The 17,462-nt window shown below is 34.0% G+C and overlaps 1 protein-coding gene across 2 annotated transcripts in view; it reads left to right on the top strand.

Annotated features, from left to right (window-relative positions):
* Window positions 1-17,462, top strand: part of MICU3 (mitochondrial calcium uptake family member 3) — a 94,874-nt gene that overhangs the window by 55,880 nt on the left and 21,532 nt on the right. The window contains exons 6-8 of one of the 2 annotated variants that reach the window (XM_063077206.1): window positions 2,378-2,460; window positions 6,559-6,630; window positions 10,391-10,429. In XM_063077206.1, coding sequence (XP_062933276.1) covers window positions 2,378-2,460; window positions 6,559-6,630; window positions 10,391-10,429 — 194 coding nt within the window. The remainder of the gene's footprint in view (window positions 1-2,377; window positions 2,461-6,558; window positions 6,631-10,390; window positions 10,430-17,462) is intronic. The other variant, XM_063077207.1, reaches the window with a different exon arrangement.

Genomic DNA, 17,462 nt, shown 5'->3' with positions numbered 1-17,462 from the left:
GATCATATACTATAGTTTAGTGTGCTCCAGCCACCTAAGCCTTCTTTTCCTCAAATTCCCACCTCAGAGATCTGTACTTTCTGCTCCCTCTGCCAGCCGTGCTTTTCCTCAGTATCATTCAGGTTTCCCTTCTAATGTGAAGACTAACAGAATCCTTACTTGACCGTCCTTTCTATAGTAGCTCCCTCTCCCACCTCTCCCTTTTTATTCCTTTACCGTGTTTTATTTTCTTCATAGCACTTCAACTGTTTGAAAGTATTATTGGTTTACATGCTCTTTCCAGTCTGTCTCACCACTCTAGAATGCAAGGTTCATGATGACAAACATTTTCTTTTTTGTCCATCTCTGTATCAAGAACAGTATCTTGCAAATGGTACCCTCAAAAAATAGTTGGTGAATGAATGAAGAAAGAGAGAAATGAAAGAATTTCAACAGTCGAATTTTCAGTTGTGGGGATTTGGGGAGATGTATGGAAACAAGAACATCAATAAAACTCTGTCATTAGAAACAAGTCTTAAAATACCTTTTACTTCTGTAATTAGAAAATTCACACCACTGTGTTATTCTTAACTTAGTAATGAATGATGTTAAATCGAGTTCTGTTGCAGGAAGTTTAGGGAGGGTGTGTGCATGGACACACATGTGTGTTTCAAAAATTGTCTTATTTTTTTCTTGGGTTTTTTTTCTCTTGGACTTAAAATTAAATTAAAATATTAGGGCTGGAGAACAACAAGTATTGTGAAGTTGGTGACAAGGCTACCTAAGGTTGATCCAGTCTGGAAAGCCTTAGTGATTTGCAAGTCCAGTCAATGATGAATGTTAACATGAGAACTAGGGTGGGTGCCAAAGAGTGTCTCAAGCACTTGTTGAAAAGTTATCTTGTTAGCTAGAATAACTTTGGATGCAAAGTTAGAAGTTGGCATCCAAAGAGTGATAGACAAGATAAACCAGCAGAGTGATAGGTAAGAATAAGAATAGTGCTGGTTAGGAAAGCCACTTGGTGTGATGGGACAGGGTGTGGTTTTAAAGATGTAGGAAAAAACATATATAGTGGTTTTTGCTTACTACAGAAAGGTTGAAATCTTTGGGTGCTGTGAAACTTCCTTTGGAGTTCGAGACCCATCTATAGAAACTTCCAAGGAGTTTGAATTGAAAAATTATGGTATGTTGTTTAGATTAAAACTAAGAAAAATGTGAAAAGAGTGCTGGCAGGAAGTGGGCTACATAACCTTTGTTACCTGGCTGTGTCTCCTCTATTTTTTATCATTTTAAGTTTATTTTCTCTTCCAAACAGGTTGTAAGGACTTCCTTTCTATATGTATTTTCAAGATCTTCTTACAGCTTACAGCATGATTATTAGGGATATTGTGAATTTCTATTTATTTCTCAAGTGATGGTAATTAAATCAAGTTTAGATTCTTAAAATACATACAAGAAATGAGCTTGCATAAAGGACTGGCTTTTATTTCTGTTATTTTCAGAGACAGATATTACCAGTTAAGAAAGTAGGGATGTATGCTTCTTTTTTGCCAGGTTCGAGATTTCACAACAAGTAATAGCAAGTGTATTTGTAGGGGGTCCCTTTTGAAACTTTTTGCAAGTCATCACGAAAGAAAAGGTCAAAGTTTTGAGAATGGCATGTTCACTGAGCTCCTTTTTGAAGGACACTTTCAGGTTTTCTTCTGTCCAAGTTTTCTTCTTTATACTGTAGAAGTAAAAAGAGGCAGAGATTGAACCTCATTTTAAGGTTAGTATGTGAAAGTCTATCTAAGAAAAGAAATTGTCCTTTGTGTTTGGGGAAAATTGGGAATTTCGTATTCAAGCCTCTTTTTTATTTCTGTTTTTGTGGCCTCTAGAAGTTTAAACCCAAATTTCTATCTCATTCTTGACATTTATTTTCATAGGTCATCCCAGTTATAATTTCCCAAAAATTGAGACTGGTCCATTGTGTCATATTTTTATTTTTTTCTGTCACTCTAAGTAGTTGAACATATTAAAAATATTTAAAATGTGATAACCTGATATTTTCCTTTTAAATAAACTGACAGACCTTAGATAAGAAAGAGAAATGCTTATTTTTAGAAGGAAAGTAGTCAAAGTTTTTTTTCAATACTATGCAACGTGTATCACACAATTACTTTTAAAGTGTATTATCAATTCTGTTATTAAGTGTGCTAATAATATATGAAGCAAAAATATGTATGCTTCTATATAGCTTTGATTATATTTAACTAATGATAACATGTTGCTTTCGATTTCTTGGTTAAATAAAATATTTCTGTATAGAATATGAGTAACTGTTTACAACTGATATGGATTTTGTGCTTTAAAACACATTTTTCCATTTCATGAATACTTTCTCTGTTTTTTCTGGCAGAGCCACATGCAGGTTTTAGAATAGCTTTCAACATGTTTGACACTGATGGCAATGAGATGGTAGATAAAAAGGAGTTTTTGGTGGTATGTATATTATATCCTGCATTTTATCAGTAATTAAATATTGCTTACTTATGTTTTTATGCTTCTACATTATTGGGAATATTACTGTAGAGGAAAGAGTGAAATATCTATGCTTTCACCTTAATTTAATATAGAAGTATATACTCATGTATTTTGATTAACATTTATGTTATAAAAATATAAATTATATTTAGTATTTAGGATAATTATAGTTGTTTATATATTACCTGGAAGTTTGAAATGTTATCATATTGAATAACAGGCAATTCTGAGATTGTATTATGTTTGGTTAATAGTTACTATTCAGTGCCCATCATCCCAGCCACTCAGTCACAACTCTTTTCATAGAAACTTCTCTTCCTTCTCAATATATGATCTATGATTTTCTTTTTCTTTTTCTCTTCCACTCAGTACTACCTTGTTTTTGTCCCTACTTCCCTCTTCCTTTATCCTGTCTTTGACTAAGGGCTGATAATTTTTAGGTATTTATCCTTCAACCTTTCTCACCTGACCGGTCCAGCTTGGTGCTGGTCTGACAGTGTCTTCAACTGCTCACTCATCTTCCCACCCCCTCTTCCAGAATTTTTCTTTCTTTTTACTCCTATATCCTGCATCTGTTTCTGTGGCAAAATGCCCATTCTGTTTTTTCTCTGAAATAGGAATTAACATTAACTTATTCCTTAGCATAGCAAGGTCTACCCTTAGCATTTACGTTCAGCTCTGACTTTACCCATACTCTCCTAGTAAACAGAAAGGGGAAAGATTGGCACATAAGTAGTCACTTTATTTTCTATTTTACCCTTGTAATGTAGCCATTAAAAATTCCTCAGAAAACCTCCTGAAAAGCTTTTATTTACTTCAGAGGCTGGAACATGGAAGAAATCTATGAAATCATTCTTTCATTTATTTATTTATGTATTATTATTTTTACATTCTAAGATGTTGCAGCACGCTTGGGGGAGGGGGATGAGAAGGGGAAAAGGGGCGGGTTGGGAGGAAGGGAAGGGTGTGGTCAAGGCCCATGGCATCCCCCTCATTCCCACAGGGGAACCCAGGGGGCTTCTGGCTGCAGCTTGGTCATGGCTTGGCAGGATGTGGACTTCAGGGGGCATGGCTGAGGCCCTTGGCCCTACCCCAACGCAGGAGCCCAGGGCGTTTCTAGCAGTGGCCTGGCAGTCATTGCTGGGCTGAATGTGGATGTTGCTCTTGGCCCCCATCGCCCCAGCTTGGAGGCCTGGGGCAATTCTGGCAGCAGCTCAGTGGTCGTCACTGAGCTTGATGCAGATGTTGCAGAGGGCATGACTAAGACCCTCAGGATTCCCCTACCCTGGCTTGAGAGCCCAGGGTGCTTCCAGTGGCAGCCTGATGGTCATCCCTGGGCTGGATGCAGACATCAGGGGTGCATGGCTGAGGCCCGAGGCCCTCCCCCCACCCCAGCATGGGAGCTTGAGGGGGTTCCAGTCCTTCTAGGTTTTATAGGTATTCTTTGAGGGTGTTAGACCTTTACTGGTTAATATCAGAACTTTGTCCCTGATCTGGGGTTTTTTGTTTTTTCTTTCAGTTCTTTGTTGGATTATTTGCTATTCCCACCACTTAAACTCTGCACTGGAACTAATTTGTTGTCCTTTGGTTACTTCTAAAATGTGGGAACTTCCTGTGGGAACCGGCATTTGAGCCCTCTGGTTGAGCTAAATTGCTGCTTTGTTGCTGATTCTCTGGGGAAGGCTTTTTGTGCAGCTCACAGTTTAATTGTTGACCTTGTAAGCACTTTGCGTCTTGTGAGGTCCTGTACACCTGAGTTGTGTGGAAACTGGTCTGGGCCTTAGTCTTTTCAGCAAACTGCACCCCCTGCAGTTCTATATTCCTGACCAGTCTCTGCTGAGTGGTCCTGTGCTCAGTAGAGGGCACATCAGCTGTCCATGCTGTGCCCCAGTGTTCCCCTGGTGGGCCTGTCTTCCCCACCACCAAACACTTCCCATGGGTCAGGCCATGGGCCAGTCCCTTGCAGTGACTCACCATCCTCTGCATGGCTCCTTTTTTCAATTGTCTGTGTGGGTCCACAGGAACCTTGCTAGTGGTCTTGCTGGCCTAGGGGCCACCAAGGCCCTCTTCTCCCTTGCAGCTTTCCAAGCAACTTCATACAAAGAGCACAGCTGCGGCTTTTGCCAGGCCTTGTTCCATGTGCTCACCAGGGCCAGCCTTGAAATGGCCAGGGCTCAAAACAGTCGGAGCAGTCCTTTCTTTTCCTCATTGTGGGTTCTCCTGCCTTCATGTACTCCATAGGTCTCTCTTCTTCTTCCCCTGAGCTCCAGCAGCCCCAGCTTGGCAGTACATTGCTTTTTGATAGTTGTAATTTGATTAATTGTGAGAGAGGGTGAGGCAGCATACCATCTATTCTGCCATCTTGATCAGAGGTCGAAATCATTCTTATCTGTGATAGGAAAGAGAAGAGATAAAAATCCTCATCAGTAGCTAATTAGTAGCCATCCACAGGGAAACAAGCAGACTAATTATTGAGATTTATCTAAAAGCTTAAACTAGTATTCCCATAGCCCTAACCCATGTGCAGTCCCTGACCAAGACACTGGAACTGGAACCTTCATTCTAGTGCTTTGCAGAATGGTGGGGAGGTGGAAGTTTTCAATTTCATTGCAATAGATATGTTCCTACCATCCTAAAATGGACAAGTTTAGTTTAATGTAGTTTTGTTATGATAGTACACCACTGTATTTTAGGAACTTTCAAAATCAGCCTGTTTAATCTGACTAATTTTGAATAAACTTTCTATGTCTATACTGCCAAGTTGCCCCACTGATTTAAAGATTAACTTTTGAAATTCAGTCCATTGGATATTGACTGTGTAGATGTCTTTTGGAATGAATTCTGTTTGTGGAGATAGGAGGTAAAAACATTCATACAGAACTACTATTTATTCCCACTTTACACTCTTGCAAAAGCTGCCCTTACTTTAAAGCTGTGGTCTGCTTTTTAAAGTTCCTGTACTGCTGCCTCATATGTGATGTTTGTTTGTTTATTTTTAAGAGTTCCTGAAAGCAGCAGGTGGAGTTAGGCTAAGTTATTTGTAGAAGGCTAAAATCTATGATTCTCCTGCCTAAAGTTTTATAAAGTGATTATTAACAATTCTGTTCACTAAAAAAAAAAAGTGTGGAAGTAATTTTCTGTGATGATAAAATTATTTGTATTTTGTACTATGTTTTTAAAAAGTGTTATTATATATCTTGGGAGGTGTAATGTATTTTGTTTGACTTTCAACTATTGCTATATAAATGAAGAGTTGAGATAGCTGTTCAAATTATACAGACAAGAACAGTGAACTCTCCAGAAAACTCTTATAGAGGTAGGATTAGGCTTCCTTTTGTAAAGGTGTAGGATTTTAAAGAGGAAATAATACTATTTATGATAATAGTAATAGCTAACATTGAGAACTTACTGTGTGAAAAGCAATGTGCTAAGTAATTACTTGTACTGTTTACTCTACACAACATTCCTATAAGGTAAGGAATTATCCCCATGTTCCAGATATGGAAAACAAGCCTTAGATAATTAGAATAACTTGTGCAAGGTATTATACCTACAGCGTCTGTGCTCCCACCACCATGCTTGGTTACCTGAAAGAGACCTTAGAGGTCATCTAGTCCATTCTCATTTCATATATGAACAAATTCGAGCCAAGTGAGGGTTGAGTGACTTGTCCACTGTCATAAAATTAATGTGTGATAGAAGCTGGACTCAAACCCAAAGTCCCTGAGTTCTATCGCAGTGTTCTTTATACCCCAATAGGCTTCATCTCTTTTTATGTATGTGCCTCAGACTCCATGTCTTTGTGTCCTAGAGATAAAGTAAAACTGTAACATTAAGTACATTTAACTTAACTATGGGTTGCCAATACCGAAGGATGTATTTTCTTTTTCATTGGAAAAAAATGAAATCAGAAAATATATCTACAGTAGTTTACATGTTCTTGATGGATGAAGCTAACCATTTTCATTGTTTTTAGCTCATACCTAGCACTGAGTAGTAGGTAGGTGCCTGGAAACTCTTGCTGGATATTCGACTCTTGATTGATTTCCTTTTCAGCTTCAAGAGATATTCAGGAAAAAAAATGAAAAGAGAGAAACTAAAGGAGATGAGGAAAAGCGTGCAATGCTGGTAAGACTTTTATATTAGTTTCAGGTGGGTTTTCTAGATAAGAATTATGTTATTCATGATGAGAAACAGTAATGAAAGTTTGTAATGTTGAAGCTGTCCCTTTCTTGAAATTTTTCTAAAGTTTTTATGTAGAAAAATTGCTTTAGTATTTATATGCATCAATATCAATATTTATATTAAATATTGATATTAAACATCTGTATCCATAATCACATTCATTAAATCATTTCCATCCATATTGTTATCTGTGAGATTTGAAGGGTATATCATATAATAGATTAAAACAGATCATTATGCATGTAAAAATTTAAAGGTGAATTGCAAAGATTTAATTATGATGTGAGTGAATTTAGTGGTAATGTAACAATATGAATGTTGAAGCAAATATAAGGGAATAATATGTTTTTTGCATTCTTAAAAATATGTATTATAGATTCTTCTTCTGGTATACATAATACAAGGCTACTTCAAAAAGTTCATGGAAAAATGGAATTGAAAGATCATACAAATCTGTTCAAGAACTTTTTAAAGACCCTTTGTATTTTTCGTGTTATTCTGAAGTTAGAATTAAGCAACATTTCCTTCCATCTTCCTACCAATTCTCTTTTTGTTTTTTCCAACTATTTCACCCTTGCAACAGGCCAGGTTCACACAATAAAAATAACAAACAGGTAACAAACAGGTACTAAGACCTTCTATTAGGCTCTTCACTAAGTACTTTGCATGCATTTTCTCATTTAATCTACCCAACAATTCTCTTATTTTCTGTAATTATAGATAAGAAAACTGATAATTGGAAAGGTTAGGTATCTTTTTCAAAGTCACATAGCTATTAAATGACAAAGCCAAGATTTGAATCCATGTCTGGCAGCTCCATAACTTGCATTTTTATCCACTATACCATATTTCTTCATCTGGTACTTAGATACCAGAAACACAGTGAATTTTGTTGGCATATAAATGATAATTATTTCATTTGCACACTAGTGGCCATATGCAGTGGTTTAATTGCTCTAAATGGAATTCAAGTAATTAACCAGAGAGTTGCGACATTTTTTATTATTCTCATTGTTATAAGAATGTATATTAGGTTTTTTTAAAATACGGGTTATCTATAGCAGATAGTACAGTATTCAATCCCAATATATTTATGAAATATGTATTTATATTTAGTTTAATAAAAGCAGATTATTAGGATTATGAAACACATTGCTCTGTAGGGTATTTGACTATGATATAATTATCAGTAGTTGTTCAGCCTCCCGGAATATACTATTGACAAAGCTTATGGAAGACACTCAAAAAAATCAGAGCTGAGTATAATGTTAGCTAAGTATCAAAAGGGGTATTAGTAGTTCTCTATTTAATTCAGGTTTCATGGTTTTCAAATTGTACTTAATAAATCCTATGTGATTAGCTCCATAAATGCAGTTGTTTAGAGTATTAGCAAAGAAGACTAGAGGATTAAATTTTCTTAAATTTTATTCCCTGTAGGTAATATATTGAAAGAGTAAACACTTATTTTAAGTGTTTTTATTGATTACCTCTAACTATAATTGACTGAATAGGCAAGTCGTTAATAATATACCATTTAAGAAAACTGAATTATGTTAATAAATTTGTTAATATACCTTTGTGATAAAGTAGATAGTATTTCAACGGATAGAGATTTAATTGTTTTATTTATTTGTTTATTTATACTACTTCCAGAGAGGACTTATGGATCTTCAGTAAAAATAAAATACTATTCTAATTATTAACATTTACTAAAATACTTATATCAAGTATCAGAGGGAGAGAAGGAAGGCAAAAATAATAGCAGACAATGCACACTGGGAAAAGCTACAAAACTTGGCTCTGAGCTTCACTGCAGCCAAGGTAAAGGAAATTTAATGCAAATACTTCATAATAGTGATGTAGTAAATCCTCATCCACTTGAATTAATTAGGGAAAGTCCATCTGAATTATGAAATCTAAATTATACCAGCATACCCTAAAGTTTATTTTTTATATGCGTATAGGTCAATGAAGCATTTCCTAGCAGATATATGGGGAAGGACTTATTTTAAAGAACAAAATAAAAATAAGTTACAAGCAATATATAACTTGTTTATATGTAAAGGAATGCTTACTAAAGTGCATTGATCTCCACAGGTGCCTCAGAGGTGTTTATCCTATGTAATTTAAATACCGCTTCTGAAATCTCTTTTACATAATTTAGCCATCAGCGTTATTTCTTATAACAATTCAGAAATAATCTTTAGTACAGCCTCAGAACTAACAATGCTCTCTGACACTACAGACCTCTACAAATATTCATTAGTATATTAAACAATAATAATAATTATAAACTTATTGTTAACAATCACATTTTAAATAATGCAAATCTGAACTGATGAGATTTTATTTTATACTACTTTAGTTATAGAAGATTATGTAGAATAAAAGATGGTGTTGTCAAGGTGATAGAAATGACAATATGATTGTACATATTCTTAGAATGTTTTGGTTGACTTTTGAAACAGTTAAAATTTAGCTTATTGTGGGGCTGACCTCGTGGCGCACTCGGGAGAGTGCAACGCTGGGAGCGCAGCTGGCGCTCCCGCCGCCGTGCAGGTTCGGATCCTACATAGGGATGGCCGGTGCACTCACTGGCTGAGCGCGGTGCTGGCAACACCAAGCCAAGGGTTGCGATCCCCTTACCGGTCACAAAAAGGACCAAAAAAAAAAAAAAAATTTAGCTTATTGTGAAAACATATGGGTTACTTCAGAGAGACACTATAGAATAGGTTCAGGAGCCAGATTTGGGGGGTTTGAATATTAGCCCTGCCACTTATTACCTGGGTAACCTTGAATAAGCTCATTAGCCTCTCTATTCTTCAGTTTTTTTCATTTGTACAATGGAGGTAATAGGAGTAATGACCATGTGTGATTGTTATGGGGGTTAAATGAACTAAAACACACAACCAGTTAACAGTATGTGAAATATAATAAACACTCAAAAAGGCTAGCTAATAGTAAAACTTAAAGTTCTCCTTTAATTAGTAGAACCACATAGCTACTTTAAATTGAATATTAACATACCCGAATCAAAATTAAGTAAAAACTAAATTTAAAAATGCTTACATATCAAAATAAAACTAGCTATGCTTCAGAAGGAAAGAGGGAAATGAACATAACATTTCTTGGGACACATTATGTGCTAAACTCTGTGCTATGTTCATTGTAAGTGTTACTCCCATTTAGTCCTTATTGCAGTTCTCCCAGGTAAGTATTATATCTGTTTTACAGCTGAGAAAACCGTTTCAGAGAGGTTGATCAACTTGCCTAATGTAACAGTACTGGTAATAGCAGAGCAGAATTCCAGTGCAGGGCTCTTATACCATTTCCACTGCCACGCTGCTACATCTAGATTTTCCTCCCGTCCCATGGAGAATTGCTGAAGTGTGTCTAAATAAAACTGCATACTTGAGAGGGTTGTGTTTTACTCAAAGTAATAGTTCTAGGAGAAGGTTATAATGAAATGGTTGAAACGAGCACAAATTCATTTAATGTTTAATTATATGAGATTTTAAAAACTTTGCTACTCATCTTTAACATTTATCCCACTTGTATTGTGTGTGTGCTCTAAATAGAATGTAGCATAATGATTTACCCTTCCTAATTGATTATTTTGTCATCTTTTTCTTTTTTTCTTTTGCTATACTTGGGTTCATTCTGAAATGTGACACTTCATTTGGCCCTTTGTGCTCTATGTCAGCGTCTTCAACTTTATGGATACCATTCTCCTACTAATAGTGTATGTACAATACTTTAAATGTTCTTTATGTATATAGCCCTCACCTGTTATACTTGATAATGTTGTTTCTTTTTATAAAGCTGTTATCTGCTATTCAGAATGTTTTGAAATTTATTAAATATAGTAAGGTACAATCAAGCCAAAATTTTACATTTCTTTCCTAGATTTAGGAGAAGAATAAAATGTACAGAGCCATTGTATATCTTTAACTTTAGATTAAAATAAGGGAAAGGTCAGTGAACAACCACCACCAAAACCTCTGCTAGGATAATTGAAATTTTATATTTTTCAGCAGTATTTGAAGAGCTATGTACAAATTATAAAGCAGATTCTCAGCCTGTGCTCCTGCAGAACACAGGTATTTTGAGAACTAGATCCATTCATCTGATATATAGTCTTTGTTCAATTCTAATAAAGTATATGAATGGATAGACTTTTATTAGTTTTTAGTATTTCTCACAATTTTTTTCTAAAACCTTTGTTGTCTGCTTACTTCCTCTGGTCTGTACGAAAATCTGGTATAAGGTGCTCCTTGATATGTTTAATGTATTAGTGTATCATGTTATTTCTCAAAGAGGATTATGATTTTCAGACTCTTGTCTTGAAAAGTTGGAAGTTCCTGTAAATGAACTTCCAAATGTATTCTTCTTATGCTGAGCTTTCTTCTTCTTTCTTTTCTCTTGAGAAAATCAGAGCTTGTTGATTAGCTCAGTTACTAAATAACTAAGAATTGGCCGTGGCCCTTTTTTAGTATAAATAGGCACAGTTCATTTAATTGCCCCAGGAATACTTAAGTCATTTAAGTGGGTCCCTCAAATTGTAGAAATTCCACCTGAGAAGCCCTTGAATTCAGGGTGACTGACTCAATATTATCCAGCTGAAAGTGTTCTAGTTGTAGTGTACAGTTCTAAAGATGTATTGCCTCCTGTACTGAATATTTAATCAAAATTCCAAACTATAAAAGCTAACTCTTATTCTGGATTTGAACATATTCTGGAGGCTGATTCAGCATAAAGTAAACCCAGGATACTTTGTGTAGTCATAGGAATGGACCTAGAATAGGTGGGGGAACAAACCAAGTCAATGGGACCCATATTATTGACTAATTGTTTTTCTCTCTTACAAGATAATTTAAAATTTTTCTCCAAATTCAATACTGTTATTCATTAAAGTCTATCATTTTCTTAAAAAATTTAAAGGATTCCTCTGTTAATCATTTCCAAAATTTGTAAGAATGTGTAAGATGAAAATCTCACAGATGATAATGCCATATGCACTGTGAAACTTAGTAAATATTGATAATACTTATGACTTTATGACTTATTTTTCTAATCTAATATGTCATCATTGTATGAGCCATTTTTCTAACTGTGACAATTTTTATTTTTCCTTTACTCTCATAAATAATTTTTATGTAGGATAATTGTGTTTTTTAAAAAAAATACATCTCAGAGTAATATTGTTAAAAGGAAATAGATCCTAATATAGTTCTAGTTTAAACTACATATACAAATCACAGTCACTCAGACATTAAGAGAATAATAGTGAGCAGCAGATTTAAATAAAATTTAAATAAAAATTGCATATTTTATTTACATTATGCTTGTTTAATTAATAGGAAAGTAAATTTATGATTTTACATTTTATTGTGGTAATATATATTTTTCTATTTTCAATTTCACTGGACAGCTTTTTCCCCATAGGTTAAGTGCATATGTTAAAGTGATGTAACTCGATGTCATTTTTATCCACAGTCTTAAATGGATTACGTGATTTTTCAACTTCCTTAGCAGTGAGTTGGTTATATAAAATAACTTTTCTTCTTATAGTAGGAAAATTTTTGCTCAGAAAGGAATGACTATTTTCAAGAATTGCAAGCAAACAAGGAAAATTTATTTAGAATTAGAAAAAATTTAGACAGCCTGAAAATATATAGGAAATATCGTTGATGCAAGTATTACACAAATAGTATAATGTTTTGAATTAGCTGACAGTTATCTGCTAGTTTCCAAAGTTGTAGATTAACTGGAGTGACCAACTATCTCATTTGAGTGCAAATCATTGAGCTGAATATAACCTAAGAGATTTATAATAGCCAGTTTCTACCTTTAGGAAGAAGTTCCTTCAGGAAAGGCAATGGCCATCTTGGCTTTTACTTTAGATAAAGATTTTGCGACCTTTGTAATAGCCTGTTCCAAAATTTAATCACTCATGATAGATTCTGCCTATATTCAATCAAATTATTTTCTGCTACAGTGCAAAATTGAGCATACTCAATTATGTCAATGAAGATAGTTGTTACCTTATAGCCTTTTATGTTCCAAATAACCCTGATTCTTTTAATATTTCATAGTGAACTCTTGATTATCTTCCCACAGTAATGAAAAGAGGTATAAAAAATTCAAAAGAATAAATAATACAAAAGTCAGATATATTTGACTTTGGCATTCCTTATATGATTTTTTTAAAAGATTATTCTTAGTTGCCATCAGAAAATGTATTAATTTTTATACCAATTCTTTGACATGTGATGAGACTTGTTTATGGACTAATACAATGTCAGTATTCATAAGTGATCTGTACTTGAGGAGAATGTGTATTCTCCAATTTCAGGTACAGGGTTGGAGAGAGAGAGAGTGTGTGTGTGTGTGTGTGTGTGTGTGTGTGTGTGTGTGTGTGTGTGTGTGTGTTAGTGTGTAAAACCAAGCACGTTAATTATGTATTTTAAATCATCTCTGTCATTACTGTTTTTGTCTGCTTGATCTGTCAATTATTACGTTAAATTATACATTACAATGATAGATTTGTAAACTTCTTCTTACAGTCTCTTAATTTTTGTTTTATATATTTTGATGCATTATTATGTCCATAAGAATATAGATTATATCTTCTTAGTTAACTGAATCTTCTGTTGTATACTATCCTTAGAGCTCTAGAAATGTTTTTTGCCTTAAAATCTATTTTAGTTATCAGAATAAATATACCGCCTTTATTTTGATTAGTATTTTGAATTATTTTCTATTTTTGGCTTTCTTATTTTCTTTTTTTTCCTATAGTTGTGATGAAGCTTTCCCTGATTTTTAAAATATATTTTAAGTTCAGAAATAGAAATGTACTGCAAATAAAATGTAAATACAAATAAATAATTATAAAATTTAACCAGCATATAGATCAAGAAATAAACTTTTTTCATACCCCAAGAAGCTCACTCATATGTGTTTCCAATCATGATCCCTCACTGTGCCCTGAAAGATAACCACAAGCATTACTTTTATGTAAATCACTTCTTTGCTTTGCTTTGTTGTTTTATCCCCTACATACGCATCCTAAACAATATAGTGTAGTTTCACCCATTTTTATACTTCATATGAATGGCATCATATTATACGAATTTTTCTGTCTTGCTTCTCTGGCTCAACATCATGATTGTCAATTTCAGCTGCATTGTTGTAGGTGCTTGTTCATTCACTGTTATTGCTGTAAGCAGTGGTTCTCAAACATTTTGGTCTTGTGATCCCTTTACACATATATGTGAAACAAAAGAGATTTTGTTTATTTGGGTTACATTGATCTATATTTACCATATTAGAAATTAAAGCTGGGAATTTAAAAATATTTATCAATCCATTTCAAAATAATGATAAAAATACTTATCACATATAACAAAACATTTTTATGAAAAATAACTTCAAAAATGTAGTGAGGAGAGTGGTGTTGTTTTACTTTTATTGTTGTTTTATTCTTTGCTGATCTCTTTGATGTCTGCCTTGATAGAAGACAGCTGTTTTCTCATAGCTGTTTTTGCATTCAATCTGTTATAATATGTTATTTTGGCAACAAATACTATCAGTTGTTTACTTTGAAGTGACAGGCTCACTTGGTTTATTTTCAAAAAATGTCTGCCAAATACTGAAGTCTGAATAACCATAGTTTGTCTGTCAGTTGTTCTTTTGAGTAAAAATGGTGGTCCATGAAAAAAGAGGCTAGTTCAGCTTGCAACACAAACCATCACACAGATATTCTTTCTCAAGACAACCATAGTACTTCGGTATGTAGCAGAAGTGCTTTATGCATACTTCCCATTCATCACAACAAATATTAAAAAGATGTGTACTCAAAGGCCAGTTTAACAAAATTGTAGGTTTTATTCTTCAGTAAGTACATCTTAAGTGGATTTTTTTTTTTTTTTTTTTTTACTGCAAGTGTGTGTCACTAAAGAATGTAATGACTACTGAAGAATGTAATGGCTTTGGTCTTTGGTGACACTGCTTCATTTGTACTAAGGCACCAGCGTCTTGTCCACCATGGCTTTTGCACCATTAGTGCAAATGTCAACACAGTGCCAAAGGCAAATAATGTCTTTAAGATGCTTTTAAGTAGAGGCACAAGTATCTATTTTACATTTGTCCAGCATTTTCAGTTTTTTTCAATGAGAAGATTGGTGCTAATTTCTAGTCTATCATTAATAGAAGCCTTTTATACCTTTTTTAACCTCTCCTTTTTTATTTGTTAGGCATGTCTTTCTTAACAGCATATTTTGTGAATTGTACTGGCTTCTTTTTATCTGGGTTGACAATCTATGCTTTTTAATTGGATAATTCAGTCAATTTACATTACTGTATTTACTAATTGCTTTGAATTTACTTTAATCATTTTATTCTATATACTGTTCTTTTCTGCTTTCCTGCCTTTTGAATTAACAAGTTTATTTCTACTCTTTTTATTCTCCTCTATTTTAGTTTGGAAGCCATTTACTACATTTCTATTCTTTGTGCTGTTATTCTTGAAATGTTAATAGTTATACTTAAATATTTATTAAATAAAATAAAAGTCATAGGTTAGGCAGTGTCTTTACTCTTTCCTCAAAATTAGAGTCTTAAAATGCTTTAATATCTTTCATTCTTTTCCAGGCATGAGTACTTGAAATTGTTGTACAATGTTGCCTGTCCTTTTTCTTTTTCTGATACAAAATTAGACTTTTAAAATATATACCATCAATGTTTATTTAGGATTACCTACATATTTCCCATTTTTTACTCACTTAATTCTTTCATGTCACCTCTTCCTAAATCACGTAATCTCATACCCACAAAATATATATGGTATTTGCCTGTCTGGACATGAACAACTTTAGGGAGCCATTATTCTGCTTGCCACAGTGATATATTACCATCTCTATATCAGTCTCCTTCCTTCCTTCCTTCCTTCCTTCCTTCCTTCCTTCCTTCCTCCCTCCCTCCCTCCCGCCCTCCCTGTCTCCCTCCCTCTCTCTCTCCCTCCCTCCCTCTTGACCAAAACAAGTTTAAGGAACTCCTACCAATAACAGACACTGAACCTAGGCAAAAATACATCAGATTTACAGGGTACGATGTATTCAGGACATTATATTGCCAGTGCCATCCATTTCTGAAGTTCTTCTGAACTATCTGTTATCTCTTTGAAATGAAGGTCTACACTTAACATGATGCTCTACTAAAGGGACCTAAAGCCCAGATAGTAATCAAAGATACTGAGAAGACTTAAGGAAGTCTTTGCAAATTGCCCTCCTATTTACATGTCAAAGCATCATAACTATCTGTTTCACAGCCATCTTCATGCTCACTTACATTGGACATTTCCCCCATCAGTCTTTCCCTAGCCTGTATGCATATATTCTGGTTTTGTATTTGCTTTGCATTTCTTGCTATTAAAATCTAGTCTGATTTTCATGGCTACTTCAAGCTTATTTTAAATATCCCATTGTATTATATTTTTCTGGAGTTAAAACTTCCTACTAGTTTTTCATGTTCTGAAAATTTACTCTTAATTTCATCAGCCAAGTTATTGATTAAAAAATTAAATATTGCCTGCAGAACAGACACAAGGAGTCAATTGAGTATACCTGGCATATCACCAATCTATTAGGTATTTTCTCCTGCAGTAGTAGTTGCTGTAAGGATATAGTTCCTTATCTTTGAAACTATAATTTAAAGGATGCTATAAGGTAAAACAAAAACAAATATATCCAGTTATAGCAATTCAGTCATATATTCTAGCACAATTTACTCTCGAGGTAAATGATGAAAGCTTTCTGCAAGAGGGGACTTATTAAGCTGTTATGTTCTAAATAAGATTTTTTTAATTTAAAAAGTTGTATATTATACTGATAATAGGTATTTTTTTAATTTTTAAAAATTTTTAAATTTTTAAAATTTTAAATTGTTTAAATTTTTAAAAATATGGGAGAGCAAAAAGAAAATAAGAAATATCCTAACCCCACCAGAGATAATCAGTATATTTTAATATATTTTACTTTTTTTCTATGCTCAGAAAACATAGGGTTTGTTAAACTAATTTTATCTCTTAATATGTTGTAAATATTTTTATAACGTGTATGTGTCTGTATGTGCTGGGGACCAGTGCCTGGAGTGGGGAAGAGGCATGTTTTCACAAAGCAAATCATTCCTATTACTCTCCTAGTAATAGTGCACAGTAAGCCTTATTTTATAGTTTGGTAGGTTAACAATCTCTTTCTTTATCATGCATTAATCTTCTAAGTTACCGTTAAAACATTCATCCACATTCAAAATATATAGATAATATTTGCAGAGTAAACATCTTTTTTTTTTTTTTTGTCTTTTGACTGGCACTCAGCCAGTGAGTGCACTGGCCATTCCTGTATAGGATCCGAACCCGCGGCGGGAGCGTCGCTGCGCTCCCGGCGCTGCACTCTCCTGAGTGTGCCACGGGCTCAGCCCTGCACAGTAAACATTTAATCTAGCTAGTATTTATTCAGATTATTACATACCTGTATAAAAAGATGAACTACATTAGTTATATTTAACTAATTTTACGTATTCAGTTTATAACTGCTTACTTAAAATTTATTTAGTTACTAAAGGGAGTGATGAGCAGAATCTCTGTCATGTTGCTTTATTTATATTTATGGTAATAGTTATGTCTGTTATCTAAGTGATTGCTGCTAAATAATCCTTTATTATTAACATTTTATTAAGATTTTATTAAAATGTGTGCAGTGGTCTTTAGTTAATAG

The sequence above is a fragment of the Cynocephalus volans genome, chromosome 13 (assembly GCF_027409185.1).
Source record: "Cynocephalus volans isolate mCynVol1 chromosome 13, mCynVol1.pri, whole genome shotgun sequence".
NCBI lineage: Eukaryota > Metazoa > Chordata > Mammalia > Dermoptera > Cynocephalidae > Cynocephalus > Cynocephalus volans.
This window is presented reverse-complemented; position numbering and strand designations above follow the sequence as displayed.